The sequence below is a fragment of the Miniopterus natalensis genome, chromosome 1, assembly GCF_054644295.1.
Source record: "Miniopterus natalensis isolate mMinNat1 chromosome 1, mMinNat1.hap1, whole genome shotgun sequence".
NCBI classification, from domain to species: Eukaryota; Metazoa; Chordata; class Mammalia; order Chiroptera; family Miniopteridae; genus Miniopterus; species Miniopterus natalensis.
This window is the reverse complement of record NC_142081.1, coordinates 48,216,255-48,236,358: the sequence shown is the minus strand read 5'-3', so window position 1 is coordinate 48,236,358 and position 20,104 is coordinate 48,216,255. Positions and strand designations below refer to the sequence as shown.

The 20,104-nt window shown below is 35.6% G+C and overlaps 1 protein-coding gene and 1 pseudogene across 1 annotated transcript in view; one reads left to right on the top strand and one right to left on the bottom strand.

Annotated features, from left to right (window-relative positions):
- The first annotated feature begins 373 nt into the window (after positions 1-373).
- LOC148094125 (testis-expressed protein 9-like) overlaps positions 374-20,104 on the top strand; it is a 27,436-nt gene continuing 7,705 nt past the window's right edge. Inside the window, exons 1-6 of the mRNA XM_087813728.1 lie at positions 374-387; positions 4,445-4,620; positions 4,716-5,002; positions 5,108-5,193; positions 17,077-17,140; positions 19,298-19,377. Coding sequence (XP_087669854.1) covers positions 374-387; positions 4,445-4,620; positions 4,716-5,002; positions 5,108-5,193; positions 17,077-17,140; positions 19,298-19,377 — 707 coding nt within the window. The remainder of the gene's footprint in view (positions 388-4,444; positions 4,621-4,715; positions 5,003-5,107; positions 5,194-17,076; positions 17,141-19,297; positions 19,378-20,104) is intronic.
- Positions 9,143-9,754, bottom strand: LOC107546537 (small ribosomal subunit protein eS4, X isoform-like; annotated as a pseudogene).

Here is a 20,104-nt window from a genome sequence, read left to right as displayed (position 1 = left end):
AGGATCTGGTAGATCGAAGTTCGATTCCCGGTCAGGGCACATGCCCAGATTGAGGCTTGATCCCCAGTAGGGGTGTGCAGGAGGCAGCCCATCAATGGTGACTCTCTCATCATTGATGTTTCTATCTCTCTCCCTTCCTCTCTCTGAAATCAATAAAGATATATGTATATTTTTAAAAATTCTAAGTTAGTTATATTTATATCAGATAAAACTGACAAACCACATTCATTATTGAAGATAGACAGATTATTGCATAATAATAAAAGGTTTCATTTCACCAGTATTTAAATATTATTTGCTTCTATCACATTTCAATACTAAGATGTCCTTATTTTTCTTTACATTTTAAAATATCTGAAGTCAGAAGGCACTTATGGTCACAGTTAGGTAAGTGGCAGAAGCAATGGGATTATCATTGCTTGAACATTCACATCAAAACTTGCAGAATGGGTGTCAGAAGCATGAAAGTAAATTCTGGAGAAAGTAGTAGAGCACTCTTAGTAAGTGCTGCACAACCAACACTTGACAGTACAAAAGATAATACCGCATGGAGAGGGATGGACATCTATGACTCTTAGATGAAAAGTGATTCAAACAAGTCAAGTTGAATATGAGGAATTTTTAGTGACATTTTAACCAATTTATTTTTCCCCAGCTTTAGTGAGGAATCACTTACAATGAAACGCACCTATTTTAAATGCATAGCGTAATGAATTTTGGCATTTAGATAAAACCACAATGAAGACATAGAACACTTCCAACAACTAAAAGTTCCTCATGGCCCTTTCCAGTCAAGGCCTTCCTTCCTCCTCCAATTCCAGACAACCGTCAATCTGCTTTCAGTCACTATGGTTTGCCTTTTGCAGAATTTAATATTAATGAATCATATAGTATGTAGCCTTTTGTGTTTGACATGTCTTGATTTGTCTTGGGTAATTACCTAGCTTGCTGTGTTGTATGGCAGCTATATGTCTGTCTAACTTTATAAGACACTGCCAAATTGGTTTTTATGTGGTATGAAATATGGATCAAGGTTAAATTCTTTCAGATGGATTTATAATTGTTCCAGCAATATTTGTTTAACAACCTATTCTTTGGCTTCATTGAATGTCTTTGCACCTCTATACCTTTTTAAAAGTGTGTGGGTCTACTTCTGGACTCCTTTTTTTCCCATTGATCCATGTGTCTACATTTTTTGTCAGTACTACACTGTCTTGATTACTGTAGTCTTAAAATCAAGTATTGTGACATTGGTATTCTTTCTTAAAATTGTTTTGGCTAGCCTAGTTCCTTTGTTGTTCCATATAAATTTTAGAATCAGCTTGTCAATTTTTACAAAAATCCTGCTGGGATGTTGAATAGAGGGAATTGACATCTTCACAATATATTCTCCTAATCCATGAACATAGAATATCTTTCCATTTATTTGGTCTTTGTATCTTTCATCAGTGTTTTGCTGTTTCGGCATATAGATTTTGCACATATTTTGGTGCATTTATACCTAAGCATTTCATGTTCTTTTGATGCTATTGTAAATAGTGCTGCATTTAAAATTTTAATTTCCAATTATTTATTACTATCATATAGAACTACTATTAATTAAAAAATTATTTTTTGCTAAACTCACTAAATAGTCCCATGGATTTTTTTGGTAGATTCTTTGGAATTTTCCAAACAGGCAATCATGTCATCTGTGAATAGAGACCATTTTATTTCTTCCTTTCCAAGATTGATTGATTATCTATTGCACAGGATAAAATCATCAGTTTTTCGGTATGATTATGAATAGGAGTGGTGAGAGTAGAAATCCTTGTCTTTTTCCTCATGTTAGGGGGAAAGCATTTGATTTTTTAAAATCATTAAATATGTTAGATGTATGTTTTTTGAGATGTCCTTTATCAGGTTGAAGAAGTTCTCTTTTATTCCCAGTTTGATAAGAATCCAATCCTTCTTTTAAAAAACTTTACAAAGTAGATATTATTATTAATAGGAACTTTAGAGAAATGATTTATTTAGACCTACATACATGTTTCCCATTTTATTTGTTTACCATTCTTCTGGTATCTCAAAGTGTTCCTCTGGTATTTCTTTATTTCTTCCTGAAGTACATATTTTAGAAGTTCCTTTAGTATGAGTATGTGGGTGGTAAATCTTAAGGTTGTATGTATGTGAAGATATCTTTATTTCACTCTCGCTCTTGCAATATAGAATTAGTGAGTGCACCGTTCCAAATGAAGTTTTCTTTAATCACTTTGAAGATATAATAAATTCCCCTCATTATAAGATTAATTAAGATGAAAATTTTCAATTGCATAAAGAGAAAAGTGGGCTTATTGTGAAAATTAAAGAAATGAGTCATCTGAGTGTGTCTAGCTGATTGGCTAGTAGTTCTAGTGGTCTGACTCTATAATTAAAACCTTTGCTCATCCTGGTTGTGGTTTGGCACCACTTGGTGGTGGCTGTCTGCTTCAAAATAAATGTCTTGGCTGGTGCCAATTCTGGATCCTGTCTCACTGGCTAGAACTTCCAGAATACTGGCAGCATTTATAGTAATCTAATTAAGCTTGGGCCCATTTAGGCAGTCTAATCAAAGAAGATAAGGCTGGAAAAATACTGGCAATAAAGGACTCTCCCTGTTTTCTGATATAGGGTGCTTTTTCCTCACCCAGCCTTACCCTTTCCTCCATGTCCTCTAATCCATCCACTCAGAAGATAAAAATGTATCCCACCCAATATGAAATGAGGGCTAGACAGAAGGCAGCCAATCATTAATGATTAATTGGTGATTAATTGTCAATAATACTTGATCCAAATTCTCATTATAATGGGGCTTATTATCCTGGGATTTCGCTCGTTATTTTACTGGTCTGGCTTCCATTGTTGCTATTAAAACATTTGCTTTTAGTCTATTTCTTGGTAGGTTGTCTTTTTTCTCTCTGGCTGCTTTAAAGATCTCGTGTGTGTGTGTGTGTGTGTGTGTGTGTGTGTGTGTTGAATTTTACGACAGGTCTCAGAATAGCTTTTAAAATTTATTCTCTTTGTGATACTTTGTGCTTCTTGAATTTGTGCATTCATGTCTTTTCTAAATTCTGGAAAATTCTAAGCATTTAACTTTTGAAATATTGCTCCTCATTTCTTGAAATCTGATTATTTTCTATGTTAGATCTTTTTCTATAATTTCTATAATTGTTTGACATTTCTTTCATATTTTTTATATTCTTATCATTCTCTGTTCATTCTGGATAATTTTCAGAGATAGTTTACAATTTAAAAATTATCTGTGTCTAATCTGCCATCCACTGAGTGTTTCCATTTCAACAAATATGTTTTTGTTTTTAAAAAATATTTTTTATTGATTTTTTTTAGAGAGAGGAAGCGAGAGGGAGAAAGAGAAACATCAATCAGCTACCTCCTGCTGCCTCTTGCACAAACAATGTTCCATTGTATGAATATACCACTTTTTACTTACCCATTGCTGTTTATGATCAGTTATTTTCACATTGTGGTTATTCTGAACAATGCTGCTATAAACATTTGTGTACAACTTTTTGTGTGTGGGGTATAAGTTTTCATTTTTCTTAGGTATACACCTAGGGGTGGGCTGCTGGGTCATATTGTAACTCTATGTTTAAACTTTTGAGAAATTACCAGACTGTTCTCCACAGTGGCTGCAATTTTATATTCCCACCAACAGTATATGAAAGTTTGAATTTCTCCATATTTTCCCCAACACTTGTTATTGTCTATCTTTTTTATTACTGCATAGTCATCCTAGTGGGTGTGAAGTGGTATCTCACTGTAATTTTGATTTTTATTTCCTTGAAGACTAATGATATTGAGCAACTTTCCACCTGTTTTTGGCTATCTGTAATATCTTCTTTGTAGTAATGCCCATTCAGGATACTTGCCCATTTTTTACTTGGATTATCTTTTTATTTTTGAGTTTTAGTGGCTCTTTATATATTTTACACACAGGTCTCTCAACAAATAAAAGATTTGCAAATTTTTCTTCCCATCTGTGGTCTGTCGTTTCACTTTATTTCTGATATCCTTTAACACAGAATGCTTTTAACTTTGATGTCCAGTCTATTGATTTTTCTTTTGTTGCTTGTTTTTCCGTGTCATCGTGAATCAATCATTACCTCATTCAAGGTGGTGAAAATTTACACCTGTGTTTTCTTGGAAGCGCTTAATAGTTTTGGCTCTTAGAGTTAGGTCTTTGATCCATTTTGAGTTAATTTTTGTACATGGTGTGAGATAAGGGTCCAACTTCATTCTTTTACATGTGGACACCCACTTACCGTAGTAGCATTTGTTGAAAAGACTATGATTTCCCCCACTGAATGGTTCTAGCACCCTGAGGAAGATTCGGTGACCCTAAATGCGAAGGTGGACTCTGGACTCTGGAGTGAACTGGCGTTTTTGACTGTTCACCGTGTTCCAGGCACATTCCTAGGCACAATTCATTCACTCCTCGTACTAGCTGTGAGCCGGGCACTATTCTTACTCCCCTTTTAGAGACGAAGCACTCGCGGTACAGGGCTTTGTCCAAGACTAACTACAAGGCTAGTAAGCGGCGCAACCAGGACTTAAACTCCAGCCGACTGACTGCACAGCAGAGTAGGGGCTTCACTACCCGGCTTCCCACCGAGTATTAGAAACGGACCTGCCTTCTTTGTTTGAAACCCCTCCATGCCAGCTTAATTATTGATAAGTCCACGCAGCACAGCGGTGCCTTAGGTTCCCGGGGCAGCGTAGCTCCGCGCTAATTTGGCCACGCGGACGGCCCGAGCGGCCCAGGAGCCCAGGTCCCCGCCCCTCCCCCGCCCTCCGGCTCCGCCCCGCCTCCAGCGGCTCTCAGACTGAGCGCCGGAGGGAACGGAGTCGGCGCCCTGGGCGTGAGGAAGCCCGAGACGAACTAACTCTCGCGGGAAGTTACATCGTTGCCTCGGTAACGGCGTCGTGGTCGTGGAAGATGGCGGGGCGCAGTCTTGGCGTCAGGGTCAGTGAAACCCCAGGCTCCAGGGGGAGAGACTAGGTTCCGGGCAGGCCAAGGACCCCGAACCTCTTTTAACTCTGGGTCTGAAAGTCTCCGTGTCTTTTACAGAGAAGGACTGGGACTCCACTCCCGCCACGCGTTCAGCAACCTGCCACTCCTCGACGGGACTTCCTCGCCAAGGAGGAAGAATATAAGTATGAAATTTGGCGATTCGGCTTTTCCTTTTTTCTTTCACCTAAGTGAGGCTGCTTACAAGTACTTTTGCTGGTGACTGGGTCTTTGGGACCGCTCACTGCCCAGCGTTCTCTTCCATCTTTTTAACTTGAGCGCGTCTGCGTCCTAGGTGTTTGAAGTGAGCGAAAATTTAATTTAACCCGAGCGAGCATGTCCGTCAATCAGATTTACTGCTAGACGTGGTTTGGATAGTCGGAATTGCCACGAACAGTTCAGTTTCTAGTTTAAGGAATTCCATTTAACTCCAAATTCCTCGCGTTTACGTGTGTAGATTTCTTTTCGGCTTGGTGTCTAAATTGAAAGCCTGTTTCTCAGGGCATGTGGAATTACTATTCTTGTCCAGGTTTGGTGGAGTTGGGAGAAGGATTTCATTCCTTATCTGTTCAGCGTAATTACGAACTGTCCTCACAACACGTGTCTTCATTCTTGGACAATTTCACTCTTCATCCCCCAGTTTTCACACAGATACCAAGAGTAATCTTTTAATTTGATCATGTGAATCACTCCCTTGCCTGAAACTTTGCAGTGGTATCATGTTGCGCTTCGAAAGCTCTGTCAGATCTGGCTCCTGCCTCTTGTTGGACCGTGTGCTCTCTCCTGTTTGCTTACCACTCTCCACTCTCTTAGTTCCTCCAGCTTTTTCCTTGAGGGCAGTCACACATGCCTTCTACCTGTAATGCTGAGTGGCCTTTCTTGACTATGCTAAGTAGCCTCCCATTCTTTTTTTTTTTTTTTACTGTCTTACTAATTTTTCTTGGCATTTAGCATAACGTTCCAATATATTCATTTGTTAGTTTACTTTTTGTCTTTTTCCTCCTTTGGATGATGAGTTCCACAAGGTCTGAGACCATGTCTTTTATTTACCATTGTATATACCCTTACAAAAAAAATTATATTTGAACAGTTAGTTCACTTTCTTTTTAAAGTAACTACTTCCATTTGAAATTTGGAACACATTCTGGCAGTTCTTTAAACAGTTAAACAGAGTTACCATGTAATTTGTACTTTAATTTAAAGCATATTTAAAGTTAAAACTGATGTGTACCCTCTTTAGATGAACGAAACACATGCTAACTTGCCATATAGCATGTAGGAACATAGTCATCCCTCTCTATTTGATGAAATGGGTTTGTTATTCCAGTTTAAGAGTGTACTTAAGCAATGGATCTGTTGTCCATGTACATTCTGAATCAGTTATGCTCAGCCCAAAACAGTTATTTTCATCACGTACCAGATAGCACTGAATACCTGATTTGATTAGGTTAATTTTGTTTATTTAAGGGTATTATTTGCATCTGGCGTGGGCTGTGATTAGGGATATGGTCCTGCTTAAAGGCAGACATCTACAGGAGCTGTTCTCTTTTAGCAAAAGTTGTTTTGTGGTAAAGGCGCCCAGGTGTTACTAGTTCTGTTGCCTGTACTCTGCAGTGTGCAGATCTGAGGCATTTCAACAGAGTAGTTCCTGAGCTCTGACTGAAGCTCGTAGATCACTTCTGTGCAATGGAGAAAGAGTAAAGTGTCTGGCCATTCTTTTATTTTAAATTGTTGTAAAATTAGTATGCAACGTTATATGTATTTCAGGTGTCCAACATTATAATTCATTATCTGTATATACTACATAGTGATCACCACTGTAAGTTTTAATTACTCCCTCCCCCAACCCCTGTCCCTCTGCTACCTGCCAATCTGTTGGTTGCATCTATGAGTTTGTTTTCATTTTGTTTGTTGTTGTTTTGTTTTAGATTCCACATCTAAATGAAATCATATGGCATTTGTCTTTGGCCATCCTTATAGGCAAGAATATGAGTTCATAACACAGTATTTTGGCCACATGTTGTCTTGGTGTTATGCATGTTGTGATGCCTTTTCAATCACCTGAGCACAGGACTTTCCAGGATTTCAATACAGAAATGGAGGAAATAATCAATGAGAGGATAGACTAAGGAACATACTTATCAATGAAGTCCATAGATTTTCTGAGCTTCATGTGTTTATCATAAAACCAGAGAGCTAAACAGTAAGATAATGTGATATCTGTTTCAATTGGTCTTGATAACTGGTAGGGCAAGTCTCCACACACACCCCGCACCTGCCTAACCCCCTGCCTGTAAATGCCAATTACATTGTATTTATAGATGAATTTGCAGAGAACTGTCATCTTTATGCTATTGAATCTTTCCTTCCACAAATATGGTATACCTCCAGTTAAACATGGGTGTTTTGGTGTCCTTTAATAATATTTTATCATATTACTACATAAAAGTCTTGCATATATCATTGTTTCAAAGTTCTTTATAGTTTTTGTTACTTTAATGAATGGCTCTTTTTTCCTACTACATTTTCTAATTGGTTAGATATGTAGGAACATTGATTTTTGTATGTTGATCCTAACACTATGTTATATAGATATAGATCATCAGCTCTGCTTACCATTTTTATTTTTATTTTTTTGTTTAGTTGTATCATGGCTATGACTTATTACAGTAAAGGATACAAAGCAAAATAAGCAGTGGGAAAAGGTGCATGAAGTCTGGAGAAAAACCAGGCAAAACCTTCTTAAAGTTCTCTCTCAGAGTTTTTTTAAAAATCATGAATAAATATTGTACTTTGTCAAATGCTATTTCTGCATCAATTTATATATTTTTTTCTTTAGTTAATGTGGTGATTACATTAATTGATTTTGAATGTTGAACCAGCCTTGCATACCTGGAATAAATACTGCTTGGTCATGGTATATAATTATTTTTTAATTCTTTTTATATATTGTTGGTTTTGTTTACTAATATTTTGTTAAGTATCCTTGCATCTGTGTTCATGAGAGGTATTGCTCTGTAGTTTTCCTTTCTTGTAATGTCTTTGTCTGGTTTTGGTATTACCTTTATTCTAGCCTCATAGAATTAGCAAATATTCCCTCTGCTCCTGGTTTCTGGGAGATATTGTAGAGTATTGGTATCATTTCCTCCTTAAATATTTCGTACAGTTCACCAGTTAGAGCATCTGTGCCTCATGCTTTCTGCTTTGTATGTTTTATAATTATTGAATTAATTCAATAGATATAGGCCTCCTCGTATTACCTATTTCTTCATGTGTGAGTTTGATAGTTTGTGTCTTTCAAGGAATTGATCCATTTCATCTAAGTTATCACATTTGTGGTCATAAAGTTGTTCGTAGTATTCCTTCATTATCCTATAGTCCATGGGATCAGTAGTGATGATTTTTCTTTCAATTGTAATACTAATAATTCGTGTCTTCTCTCTTTTTTCTTGGTTAGCCTGGCTTTTATCAATTTTATTGATCTTTTCAAAGAATTAGCCTTTGGTTTCATTGATTTTTCTCTATTGTTTTTCTGTCCTAAATTTCATTGATTTCTGCTCCAATTTTTATTACTTCTATTAGGCTTAAATTTTTCTTCATTTCCTGGTTTCCTACTACAGAAGTTTAAATTATTGATTTTAGATCTTTCTTCTTTTCTAATATATGCATTTAATGTTGTAAATTTCCCTCTAAGCTTTGCTTTTGCTGCATCCCATAGATTTTGACAAATTGTATTTTTATTTTCATTTAGTTAAAAATATTTTTAGATTTTCTTTATCTTTCTCCTTTGACCCATGTGTTACTTATATGTTTTTTTGTTTAATCTCCAAATATTTAGCAATTTCCTATCTACCTTTTTTTATTTCTAATTAAATTCAGTTATGTTATGTGAACATAGTAATTTATATGATTTCTACTCTTTTAAAATTGTAAGGTGTATTTTATGAACAGTGTGGGCACTCCTAGTGAATGTTACATGTGAGCTTGAGAAGGATGTGTACTCTGTGGTTGTTAGATGGAGTGTTTTATTACATTTTCATGCCATATTTTCTTTAAGTTAAAAAACTTTTTCACTTATATCACCTATAGATTATTTTATCCACTGCTCTTTTTGGCTGCCAGTCTCTTGAATCTATCTTCAGCAGTAGTGAGGCAGATATCTTTTTCCATGGTGAAGAGAAACTGTCTTTGCCAATAATAAAGATGTTGGAGGGCTGGGTGGCAAAGCTATTGCCTTTGATATCTTTCACATGAACCACATTGGGATGTCTCTCTCTGTTGGTGATCACACCAATTCTTCCCAAGTTAGCGTCTCTGGCCATCACCATACACAATTTCCAAATCAGTCTGAACTGTTATTCACCTGGGTGAGGAAATCAGGGTGGCAGATGGTGTGAGTGTCATGAGTAACCAGATGAGGGATTCCTTTTGTGCCCACAAAGATTTTTCTCATTCTCACAACTTGTATGTGGCCTCCTCAGGTACAATACAGTGAACAGCAAAGCAACCCTTGGTGTCATAGAACAGTAGAAATTCTGTTGATGCTGCTGATATCCATAAAACCAGCAGAGTAGATTGTATCAGTTCAGACCTCGCTAACAATCTTAATGAACACCTGCATGCCATCTCCTTTACTTCATCTTCTGCCTGGGCATACATAAGTCTGTACCTCAGGAAAAGGCTGAAAGGGAGACATTCTCTCAGTTTGTGGGATCAGTGGGCAAGGAGCAGACACACCAGTCAGATTTTACAGTGTTCAGCGCTTCCGAGTTGATACAGACTGTGGATGCTTCTTGGGAGTGTAACATCCACTCCCTCTGAGTGCCAGTGCTAGCAGAGCAGCTCTGAAAGGCATCAGGGACATAAGGGGAGGAACTGGTGTCTGGCATCAGGGTGAGAGCTGGAGAGGCAGCGTTTTCCCAGACAGAAGTGCTGGCAGAGGCGTGTTCCTTTGCTCAGCCCTTCCCCCACTGAGCCAGCAGGCAGGTGCCATATTTGAGTCTCCATCAACCTCTCTGCTTAACTGTCATTCATTCTTTAGAGTCCTTGGATTTTTGATAAACACAGTTATATCATATGCAAATTATGTTTGTTTTGTTCCTTACAATTTCTCATGCATCTTGTTTTTTTATCTTGATCTGGCTAGAACCTCCAGTTCAATGTGGAATCGAAAACCTGGTGGTGAATATCTTTATCTTGGTTATGATTTTTAAGGAGCTCCACTTTTAGTAACTTATTGTGTTTAAGATTTGCTGTAGAGTCTTGGTAGATTTCCTTTATCAGGCTTAAGGATGCTGTTTCCCTTAATTCCTACTTTGAATGAATGTTAAATCTTATCAACATTCTCCCCCTCCCCAAATTAATTTAGGTGATGAAGTATGTGGGTTTTTTTTTTTATCCCCCTTGTTTAATGTTTTAACATACTGCACTACAAAGACAGATTTCTTATTTTCTTTTAAAGACTACTAAATTTTGCCTGGCCAGGTGTGGCTCAGCGGTTGAGTGTCGACCTAGGATCCAGGTGATCGGGGTTCGATTCCCGGTCAGGGCACATGCCCAGGTTGTGGGCTCCATCAATGACTCTCTCATCATTGATGTTTCTATCTCTCTCTCTCACTCTCTTTTCCTCTCTCTGAAATCAATAAAGATATATTTAAAATAAAATAAAATAAAATAAAATAAAATAAAATAAAATAAAATAAAATAAAATAAAGACTACTAAATTTGATTGCTTTCATTTTATGTAGGTTTTTGAACAAAAGTAAAATTGGCCTTTCACTTTTTTCCTAGTTCTTTTCCTTTCTGGTTTTGATACCAGTATTATCCTTGTCACATGAAATAAGCTGAATAGTTTTCCTTTTTCATTTTGTTCTGAAAGCTTTTTGTTGTCAGGGACCATCTGCTCTTTGATTAAAATTGTGAATCAGTGTGGTGTGGGCTTTTTTTGTTTGTCAATTTAGTTTCTTTATTAATTGTTGCTTCTAGAATAAATTTTGGTTTGATGGTTTTCTAGAAAAGTGTCCATTTAATATGTTTTAAAATATATTAGAGTAAATTTATTCTAATTATCTCTTATGTATTAAATCTTGACCGTGTCTGTAATCCAATACACACTTTGGGGACATTCCAATATTGTTTATATATTTTATTGGTCTTTTCAGAGAATTAGCTTTTGGTTTTATTGCTAATCTATGTTTTAAAAAAAATTTACTAGTCTTCTCTTTATTGTTTTTATCTCTTCTAATTGTGGTGGATTTATTTTTGGTTTTGTTCTTATTTTTTAATAAATTTAATTTCTGGAGATTTCTCTCAAACTATTGCTTATATGTATTGCAGGACCTGTTTTGATATGTATTTCTATTGTGGTAATTTAAAGTTTTAAATATGACTTACATATTGATTATTTAAAGAGTATGTTTTTTAGTTTCTAAACATGTTTGTTTTCTTGTTTTATTTTTGTTATTTTAAAATTTATTTTAATTGCACTGTAATCAGAAAGTATATAACATTGATTTTCAAAACTTTTGAAACTTAGTTGTGATCAAGTACATGCTCACTTTTAAAAACTCTTTGATTGAAAGTGTATTATTTGTTGACTGTTAGGTCAAGCTAATTAATTTTCATGTCCATAACATCAGTATATCACCATTTTTTTCTACTAGCTGCATTGGTTTCTTAGAGAGGTACTAAAATCAAATATAACTATAATTGAAAAATATTCATGTAATTGTGTGCATTTTTGTTTGGGGGATATATTGTTTATTTAAATCCTCTAGATAAATGATTCCTTTCATTATTATGTAGTGTTTGTTAATATCTTTTTTTTTTGAAGAATTATTTTTGTTGATTTAATTTTTTTTAATTTTGCTTCATGTTCTTTTTTTCATGTGTTGTTCCAAAATATACTTAGGTTTTTCTTCGTCCTTTTAGCACAACTACATTTTCACAGTAATTTTATTTTATTTATTTTTATGTTTCTTTATCTTTATTGTTGGGACCATTACAGATGTCCCCCCTTTTAACCCCACTGATCCCCTCCACCCCACATCCATCCCACTCCCAAGTCCCCCCCTCACCAATGTCCGCATCCATGGGCAATGCCCATAAACATAGAAGTTCTCTGATTAATCTCTCTCCACCCATACCCCCCTCCCCACCTTTCTTCTGAGATCCCTCAGTTTGTTCCAAGCTTCTATGTCTCTGGATCCACTTTGTTCATCAGTTCATTTTGCTCATCATATTCCACATGTAAGTGAGATCGTGTGGTACTTGTCTTTCTCTGACTGGCTTATTTCACTTAGCATAATACTTTCTAGGTCCCTGCATGCTGTGCCAAAGGATAAAAGGTCCTTCCTCTTTACAGCTGCATAGTATTCCATGGTGCAAATGTACCACAGCTTTTTTATCCACTCATCTACTGATGGGCACTTGGGCTGTTTCCAGATCTTAGCTACTGCAGTTTGTCCTGCTATGAACATAGGGGTGCATAAGTTCTTTGTGAATGATGTTTCAGGTTCCTTAGGATATAATCCTAGAAGTGGGATCACTGGATCAAATCGCAGGTCAATTTTTAATCTTTTGAGAAAACTCCATACGGCTTTCCATAGTGGCAGCACCAGTCTGCATTCCCACCAGCCGTGTACTAGGGTGCCCCTTTCTCCACATCCTCGCCAGCACTTGTAGTTGGTTGACTCGTTGATGGTAGCCATTCTGACAGGTGTGAAGTGATACCTCATTGTGGTTTTAATTTGCATCTCTCTGATGATTAATGACGCTGAGCATTTGTTCATATGTGTCTTAGCCATTTGTATGTCCTCTTTGGAGAAGTGTGTATTAAGGTCCTTTGCCCTTTCTTTAATTGGATTGTTCATCTTCCTTTTGTTAAGTTGTATAAGTTCCTTATATATTTTGGATATTAACCCTTTATCCGATGAGTCATTGGCAAATATGTTCTCCCATAGTGGGCTCCCTTTTTGTTTTGTTGATGGTTTCTTTTGCTGTGCAGAAGCTTTTTATTTTGATGCAGTCCCATTCATTTTCCCCTTAGTTTTTCTTGCCCTAGGAGATGTATCAGCAAACATATTGCTATGAGAGATGTCTCTGCCTATGTTTTCCTCCAGGATTTTTATGGTTTCATGTCTTACATTTAAGTCTTTTATCCATTTTTAATTTACTTTTGTGTATGGTGTAAGTTGGTGGTCTGGTTTCATTTTTTTGCATGTATCTGTCCAATTTTTCCAACACCATTTATTGAAAAAACTGTCTTTACTCCATTGTATGTTCCTGCCTCCGTCATCAAATATTAATTGACCATAATGGCATGGGTCAATTTCTGGACTCTTTGTTCTGTTCCACTGATCAGTATGTCTGTTCTTGTGCCAGTACCAGGCTGTTTTGATTACAGTGGCTTTGTAGTATAACTTGATATCTGGTATTGTGATCCCTCCAACTTTGTTCTTTCTCAGGATTGCCGTGGCTATTCAGGGTGTTTTTTGGTTCCATATAAATTTTCGAAGTTTTTTTTTCTACATCTGTGAAATATGCTGTTGGTATTTTAATATGGATTGCATTGAATTTATAGATTGCTTTGGGTAATATGGACATTTTAATGATGTTAATTTTTCCAATCCATGAACATGGTATATTTTCCCATTTGTTTATATCTTCCTCTATTTCTTTTTTGAGTGTCCTGTAGTTTTCTGAGTAAAGGTCTTTTACATCTTTAGTTAAGTTTATTCCTAGGTATCTTATTTTTTTAGTTGCAACGGTAAATGGAATTTTTTTTTTTTTTTCCTAGTGTCTCTTTCTGAGAGTTCGTTATTGGTGTATAAAAATGCCATCGATTTCTGGGTGTTAATTTTGTATACTGCTACCTTGCTGAATTCATTTATTAAATCTAGTAGCTTTTTGGTGGAGTCTTTAGGATTTTCTCTTTGCAATATCATGTCATCTGCAAATAATGACAGTTTTGTTTCCTCCTTTCCAATTTGGATGCCTTTTATGTTTTCTTCTTGTCTGTTAATATCTTTTTTCATTCCTTTATAGTCAAACGTTTTATGTCATTTACCTTTAAAGACTATTTGTTTTATATCACATCTGATAATTCCTGCCTTCTAATAAGTGAATTTATTTATATTGTTTTGCTTCTAATTTGAAGTTGTTTTGGCCATCTTATTTTTTGTGTTTTGTATTTACTGTCCCTTTTCTTTGTTCTTCTTTCTTGAGTTTATATTGTCTTCATTTTTCTTTTGCTGGTTTGGTAAGACCTTAGACTACTTTAACTTGGTTTCCTCCTCCCTGTCAAGTTAGATATTAGATACTACTTTACTTCCTCTTTGTTTTGAATACCCCTGCCTGTTATTTTTATAGCCTGTACTAATTTAGATTTATTACTATGTTTTCTCATTTCTCTGCTCATCATGACTTTTTTTTTTTCCAGGTTCAATTTTCTTCCTGAAATGTAGACCCTTTATTATTTGTCTCTGTGAAAGTTTGAGTCTTAAATTCTCCAGTCTTTTCTGAAAATTTTCTTACTTTGCACTTATTCTAGACAGTTTAGTTGAGCATAGAATTCTAGATGGCCAGTTTTTTTACACCCCCCCCCCCCACACACAGTTCATTAAAGATATTATTTCATTGTCCATTGGAATATAGAGTTGTTGATGAGCCATCTCTCTCAGCTTTTTCGATAATCTTGCTGGTAGACTGTGTTCTTATTAAATATTTGCTTTGGTATTTTAAAGAATATTCTCTTGATCTTTGAAGTACTGCAGTTTCACTATGATGTATACAGGTGTGGATTTGTTTTCTTAATTCTGCTTAAGATCCATATCTTGTTCGTTTGTAGAAAATTCTCAGCATTATCTCTTCAAATATCGACATTCCCTCCGTATCTGGGATTTCCTTCTGCACTTTCTATTAGGTAGATATAAATCTGTCTCTGTCATATAGTCTGTCTTTAGTGGATGTTAATCTGTCTCCTGTATTTTTATCTTTCTGTTTCTTTTTTTTTTTAAATATATCTTTATTGATTTCAGAGAGAGGAAAGGAGATGGAGAGAGAGATATAGAAACATCAATGATGAGAGAGTCATTGATCGAGCCCGCAACCAGGCATGTGCCCTGACCAGGAATCAAACCCAGATCGCCTGGATCCTAGGTCGATGCTCAACCGCTGAGCCACGCCTGGCTGGGCTCTTTCTGTTTCTTTGTACCTCCTTGTAGGTGATTTCCTCATATCTGTCTATTAATTCATTCACTCATTCTCTCCTCAGTGCACTCTGTTTAATTTATCCATTGAGTCAGTTTTGTATTTCAATGACTGTGTTTTCATTTATGTAATTTGTTTGGTTCTTTTTCATATTCAATGTTCTTTTGTAATGTCTAGTTCTTGCCTAATGGTTTCTATTCTTTGGTGTTTTTTTCTTAAATGAAAATGTTTATTTAATTATTCTTTTATCTTCAGTTCTTGTACAAATTTCGTTGCATCTTACTGTCCCTCTTGGTGACTTGTTTCTTTAGGCAATTTGTCATCTTTAGCAGGGTTTACTTTCTGAGAGAGTTCTGTATGTTGTAGATGAGTAAATGTCCCTAAAGATTGTTTGCATTTGGTTTATCAGAGTTTTCACTGGTTCTAGGCCAACTGTCTATGTTAAAGTTTTGGCTTAGAGTCCCTATACCATCTGGGTAAGAAAAACTTGAACCACATTCCTGTATGCTCTCACTACTCACAAGAGATTCTTTTCTACAAGTGGCTGTAGTTTAATTTTCATTCACTTAAGGTTATGGGTAGTGTTTTTGTTTGTGTTTAATAGGTATAGCTCTTCATGACTCCCACACATGCATCATTTTTTAGCTGTTAAGCTGTTTTGTCTTCTGTTCTGTTAACTGTTCTCACTTTTAGTTGGTGCTTTATTTTTGGTGCCAGGTTATTTCCCTTGCCTAAGTTTGAGCTTAGCAATATAGCCTTCATTACCTTATATCCAGCATTTCCATGGGTTTTGAGCAGAAGAAAAGCCTTCTGAGTCATCTTGGTCTACTATATTCACCAGAAGCTTCTGATTGTTCTTGTTAGGGAAATGTGAAAACTCAGATAATGCTATCATAAATGGAACGTTGTCTTTATTAGATATTTTTCTTTGAATTAATTCATCGTAAGATGTAAAAATATTTTCTAAAACATTGGACTGTTTTAAGAAGGGATATGTTACTGCATTTTTATTTTTTCTTTGGCTGGGGTGGGGGGTTGGTGTTATAAGTGGTTTGTGTTACTTCAGAATCACATAAGGGGGTGGGGAACAAAACAGCAAAAGATCTCATTTTTAAAATGAAATCAACATGTTTTCTTCATATAACTTCAAAAGATCCTAGATGGTCTAGAAAGTTTTTTATTCTATGAATAGAATTTAAAAAGTTACATGCTTTTGAATATGTTAATTATAGTGTTACCCTTAAAAGTAAAAAAGGGGCTTGAACTAACAATAGGAATAGATTAGTACATTATGTTAACTTCAACTCATTAGAGTATTTTATATCCATTTAAGGCACTAATTATAAAGAGATAAGCATATTCCTTCTGTTTATTATGGGAAAACACAGTACAAAATTGTGTATATGCTGTAAGTGAAAAATAGAAGGGAATATAATAAAAATGTCACATCAACACCCAAAATCAAAGCAGGCTTCTCTTCCACCCTGCCCCACTCCTGTCCCCAGTTGGAGGTCATCCCCAAGAAGATGAAGAGTGGCATTGAGTTGAACCCACCAGTTTAGTATTCTCAAGTAAGTTTTTCCACCTGAAGTGAGGGTCAGCGAGAGGATAGGAGTTACACTGTTTGAATTTCTACCACAAAAAAGGAGGAATCATGGAGAGTTGGAGATAAGTGTTCTAATATCATGTTAATTTTAGAATAAAAAGTTGTGTTTGTTTTGGAATTTGTTGATTAGCTAAAGTGTAGTTACTGAAATTTATTTTTATTTTTGTTAGAATCTTCAGTATATTCCAATTAGTAAATTATTTTCTGCTTTTAGGCGTTTAAATGCAGAATTGGAGGCAAAAACAGCTGATCTGGTTCGACAAGCTGAGGAAGCAATAGTAAGTAAATGTTATTAGTAATTCCATGTAAGTGCTAGTTTTTTAACTTTTTAATTTGATTTATAACATATATACAAAAAAGTACTCAAAGCATAAATTTTCAGCTCAATGAATTATCACAAATTGGACATGAATATATGTATAGGTAGGTAGGTGTATATTTGCATGCACGTTTGTGTGTTGTTTTTTTCAATCTTCACCTGAGGAGTGAGGATATTTTTTCCATTGATTTTTAGAGTATGGAAGAGGGGAGGAGAGAGAAAGAAACGTCGATGTGACAGACATAGATTGGTTGCCTCCCACATGCACCCTAACCTGGGGCTAGGATCAGACCTGCAGCCCAGGTATGTGCCCTTGACTGGAATTAAACCTGGACCCTCTCCGCGCAGGCTGAAATTCTAACCACTGAGCAACACCAGTGTGTTTTTGATAAGCACACATTTTCTAAAAGCCACTGAAAGTGTTTTCTATTTAGATGTCCAGTCATCTAAAAGAACATTAATATTTAATGAATTGTCCCACTGTTTTAAGATTAATATTTGAGAGTAGCTATGTAGAATTAACACTGGCAATTCAATAAGGAAAGAAACAAAATGATCTCTGGGCAAAAGCTGTATAAAGGATAACAATCATCAGATAGTAATTTGCTTCTTACTCGAATGGTCATTTGTTTCTTAAATTCTGCAGTTGGCAATAACTTAAATTCTTAGGGCTAGACCATAATCAGATTTATAGTTAGGAAAAATATAGTGTGAGGTTATAACACTAGACAATGTAAGCATATTTTGCCCCATTCTGGGTACCAATTGGCTTTGCCTGCTTTAAACATCCATCCTCAAGCATCAGCATTCCCATTATTAATTGATAGTAATTAATAGTAATAATTCCCATTATTAATTAATTACATAATAGCATTCCATAGAGCAGGGGTGGGCAACCTTTTTTCTGCCAAGGGCCATTTAGATATTTATAACATCATTTGAGGGCCATACAAAATTATCAACTTAAAAATTAGCTATGAAAAAAGCTCCTAGATTTATTGAATTTCAAGTCCTGCCTGTGGTTGCCTTGGCAGGGCCAGACCAAATGATTTCATGGGCTGTATGTGGCCCGAGGGCCAGACATTCCTTACCCCTGCCTTCGAGTAATAAAGTGGCTGCTTTCAACCTTATTTTTTTAAAGTTCTTACTCCAATTTAATCATAATTCTTTTAAACCCCACCCTCCACCCCATCTTGGAGCTGATGGGGGCAGGAAAGAAGAGGCAATATTTTAATTTAAGGCCTTATACATATCCATCATTATTTGTTAGTTTAGAATAAGAAACGTAAATACATATATAACATTTCAGGTAATATATTTAGATAATGGATGCAGATTTGTTAGTTGCATGTGTAATTAAATATTTCACTAAAAAAATAAATATTTATATTACATTGTTTAGTTTTTACCAGTGTCTGAAAAGCCAGAAAATACTTGAACAAAGAAATCCAAAGTTATAATAGAATGAGGGATTCATTATGTATTCTGCTCTAAGAGCCCTCTAATAAGGACCTGTTTATTTTTTTATTTATTTTATTCAAAGATGAGTAGAGTAGAAAACTGGGAAAGGGTAGGAAAGGGGAGAGGGCATTCCTGCCTCCACAGAAGCTAATGGATATAATTTTTTTCCACACTGAATATTTCTTTATTCACTTTCATTCCTTGATATATCTTTGCCGAAAGATTTTACTTAGTTCTCTTTTAGCATTTTCATGGTATTCTTAACATTGAAGCTTCATGTGATTTGTGACAAGTTTTTCTATCCATTAAATGCATTTATGTTTTCATTTCTTGTGAGTCTAATTTCCTTTGCATGTTACACAAGATGGAAGACTCTAACATAGTGTAGAAGCAGGAGTTGGATAAGATCATATAAAGGCATTGACACACTAACATTTCCCCCTTAGAATTGACTTTCTTAACCCAGAATGGATGAAAGGTGAAACTACATTGTTACAGACCTTATTTTCATACTATGGTGTTTAAAATCCTGTGCCTTCATTTAATGGAAGCTGTGAACAACTCTGAAATGATTAAGGATCAGAAAGGCACTTGAATAAATCCTACTTTTGTGGGGTTTTCTTCCTATATGACTTATCTTTACTCATTTAACTAGAGAGATCAGCAAGAAGTACGATCTCGGCCTATTTCAACACAAATTAAATCATATGAAGAGGAAGATGATTACAGTTTAAGGTAAGTGACTTAAACTCTCAAATGCCTTTTTTGTTAAACTGAGTAAATGCTTTAATACTGTTTTTATTTTTAATTAAGATCTAATCAACATATAACATATTAGTTTCAGATATACAACAATTATTTGATAGTTATGTATTGTGAAATGGTCACCACAATAAGTCTAAATAGTCACTATGCTGGATATTACATCCCCATGACTTATTTACTTTATAACTGGAATTTTGTACCTTTTGACTCCCTTCATCTATTTCCTCCCCCCCCCCATCCTCATCTTCTGGCAACTACCAGCCTGCTCTCTGTATCTATGAGCCTTTTTTTTTGGTTCCACATATAAATGATATCATATGATATTTGTCTTTTTCTGTCTGACTTATTAATTTAGCATAATGGCTTCAAGGTCCATCCATGTTATCACAAATGGGTCTTCTTTATGACTGAATAATATTCCATTGTATTTATATACCACATCTTCATTCATTCATCTGTCAATGGACATTCAGGTTGTTTCTACATCTTCGCTATTGTAAATAATGCTGCAGTGAACATAGGGCGCTGCATACGTATTTTCATGTGTGTTTTTGTTTTCTTCAAATTAGTACTCAGAAGTGGAATTGCTGGATCATATGGTAGTTATCTTTTCAATTTTTTGAGGAACCTCCACACTGTTTTCCATAGTGGCTGCACCAATTTGCATTCCCACCAACAGTGCACAAGGTTCCTTTTT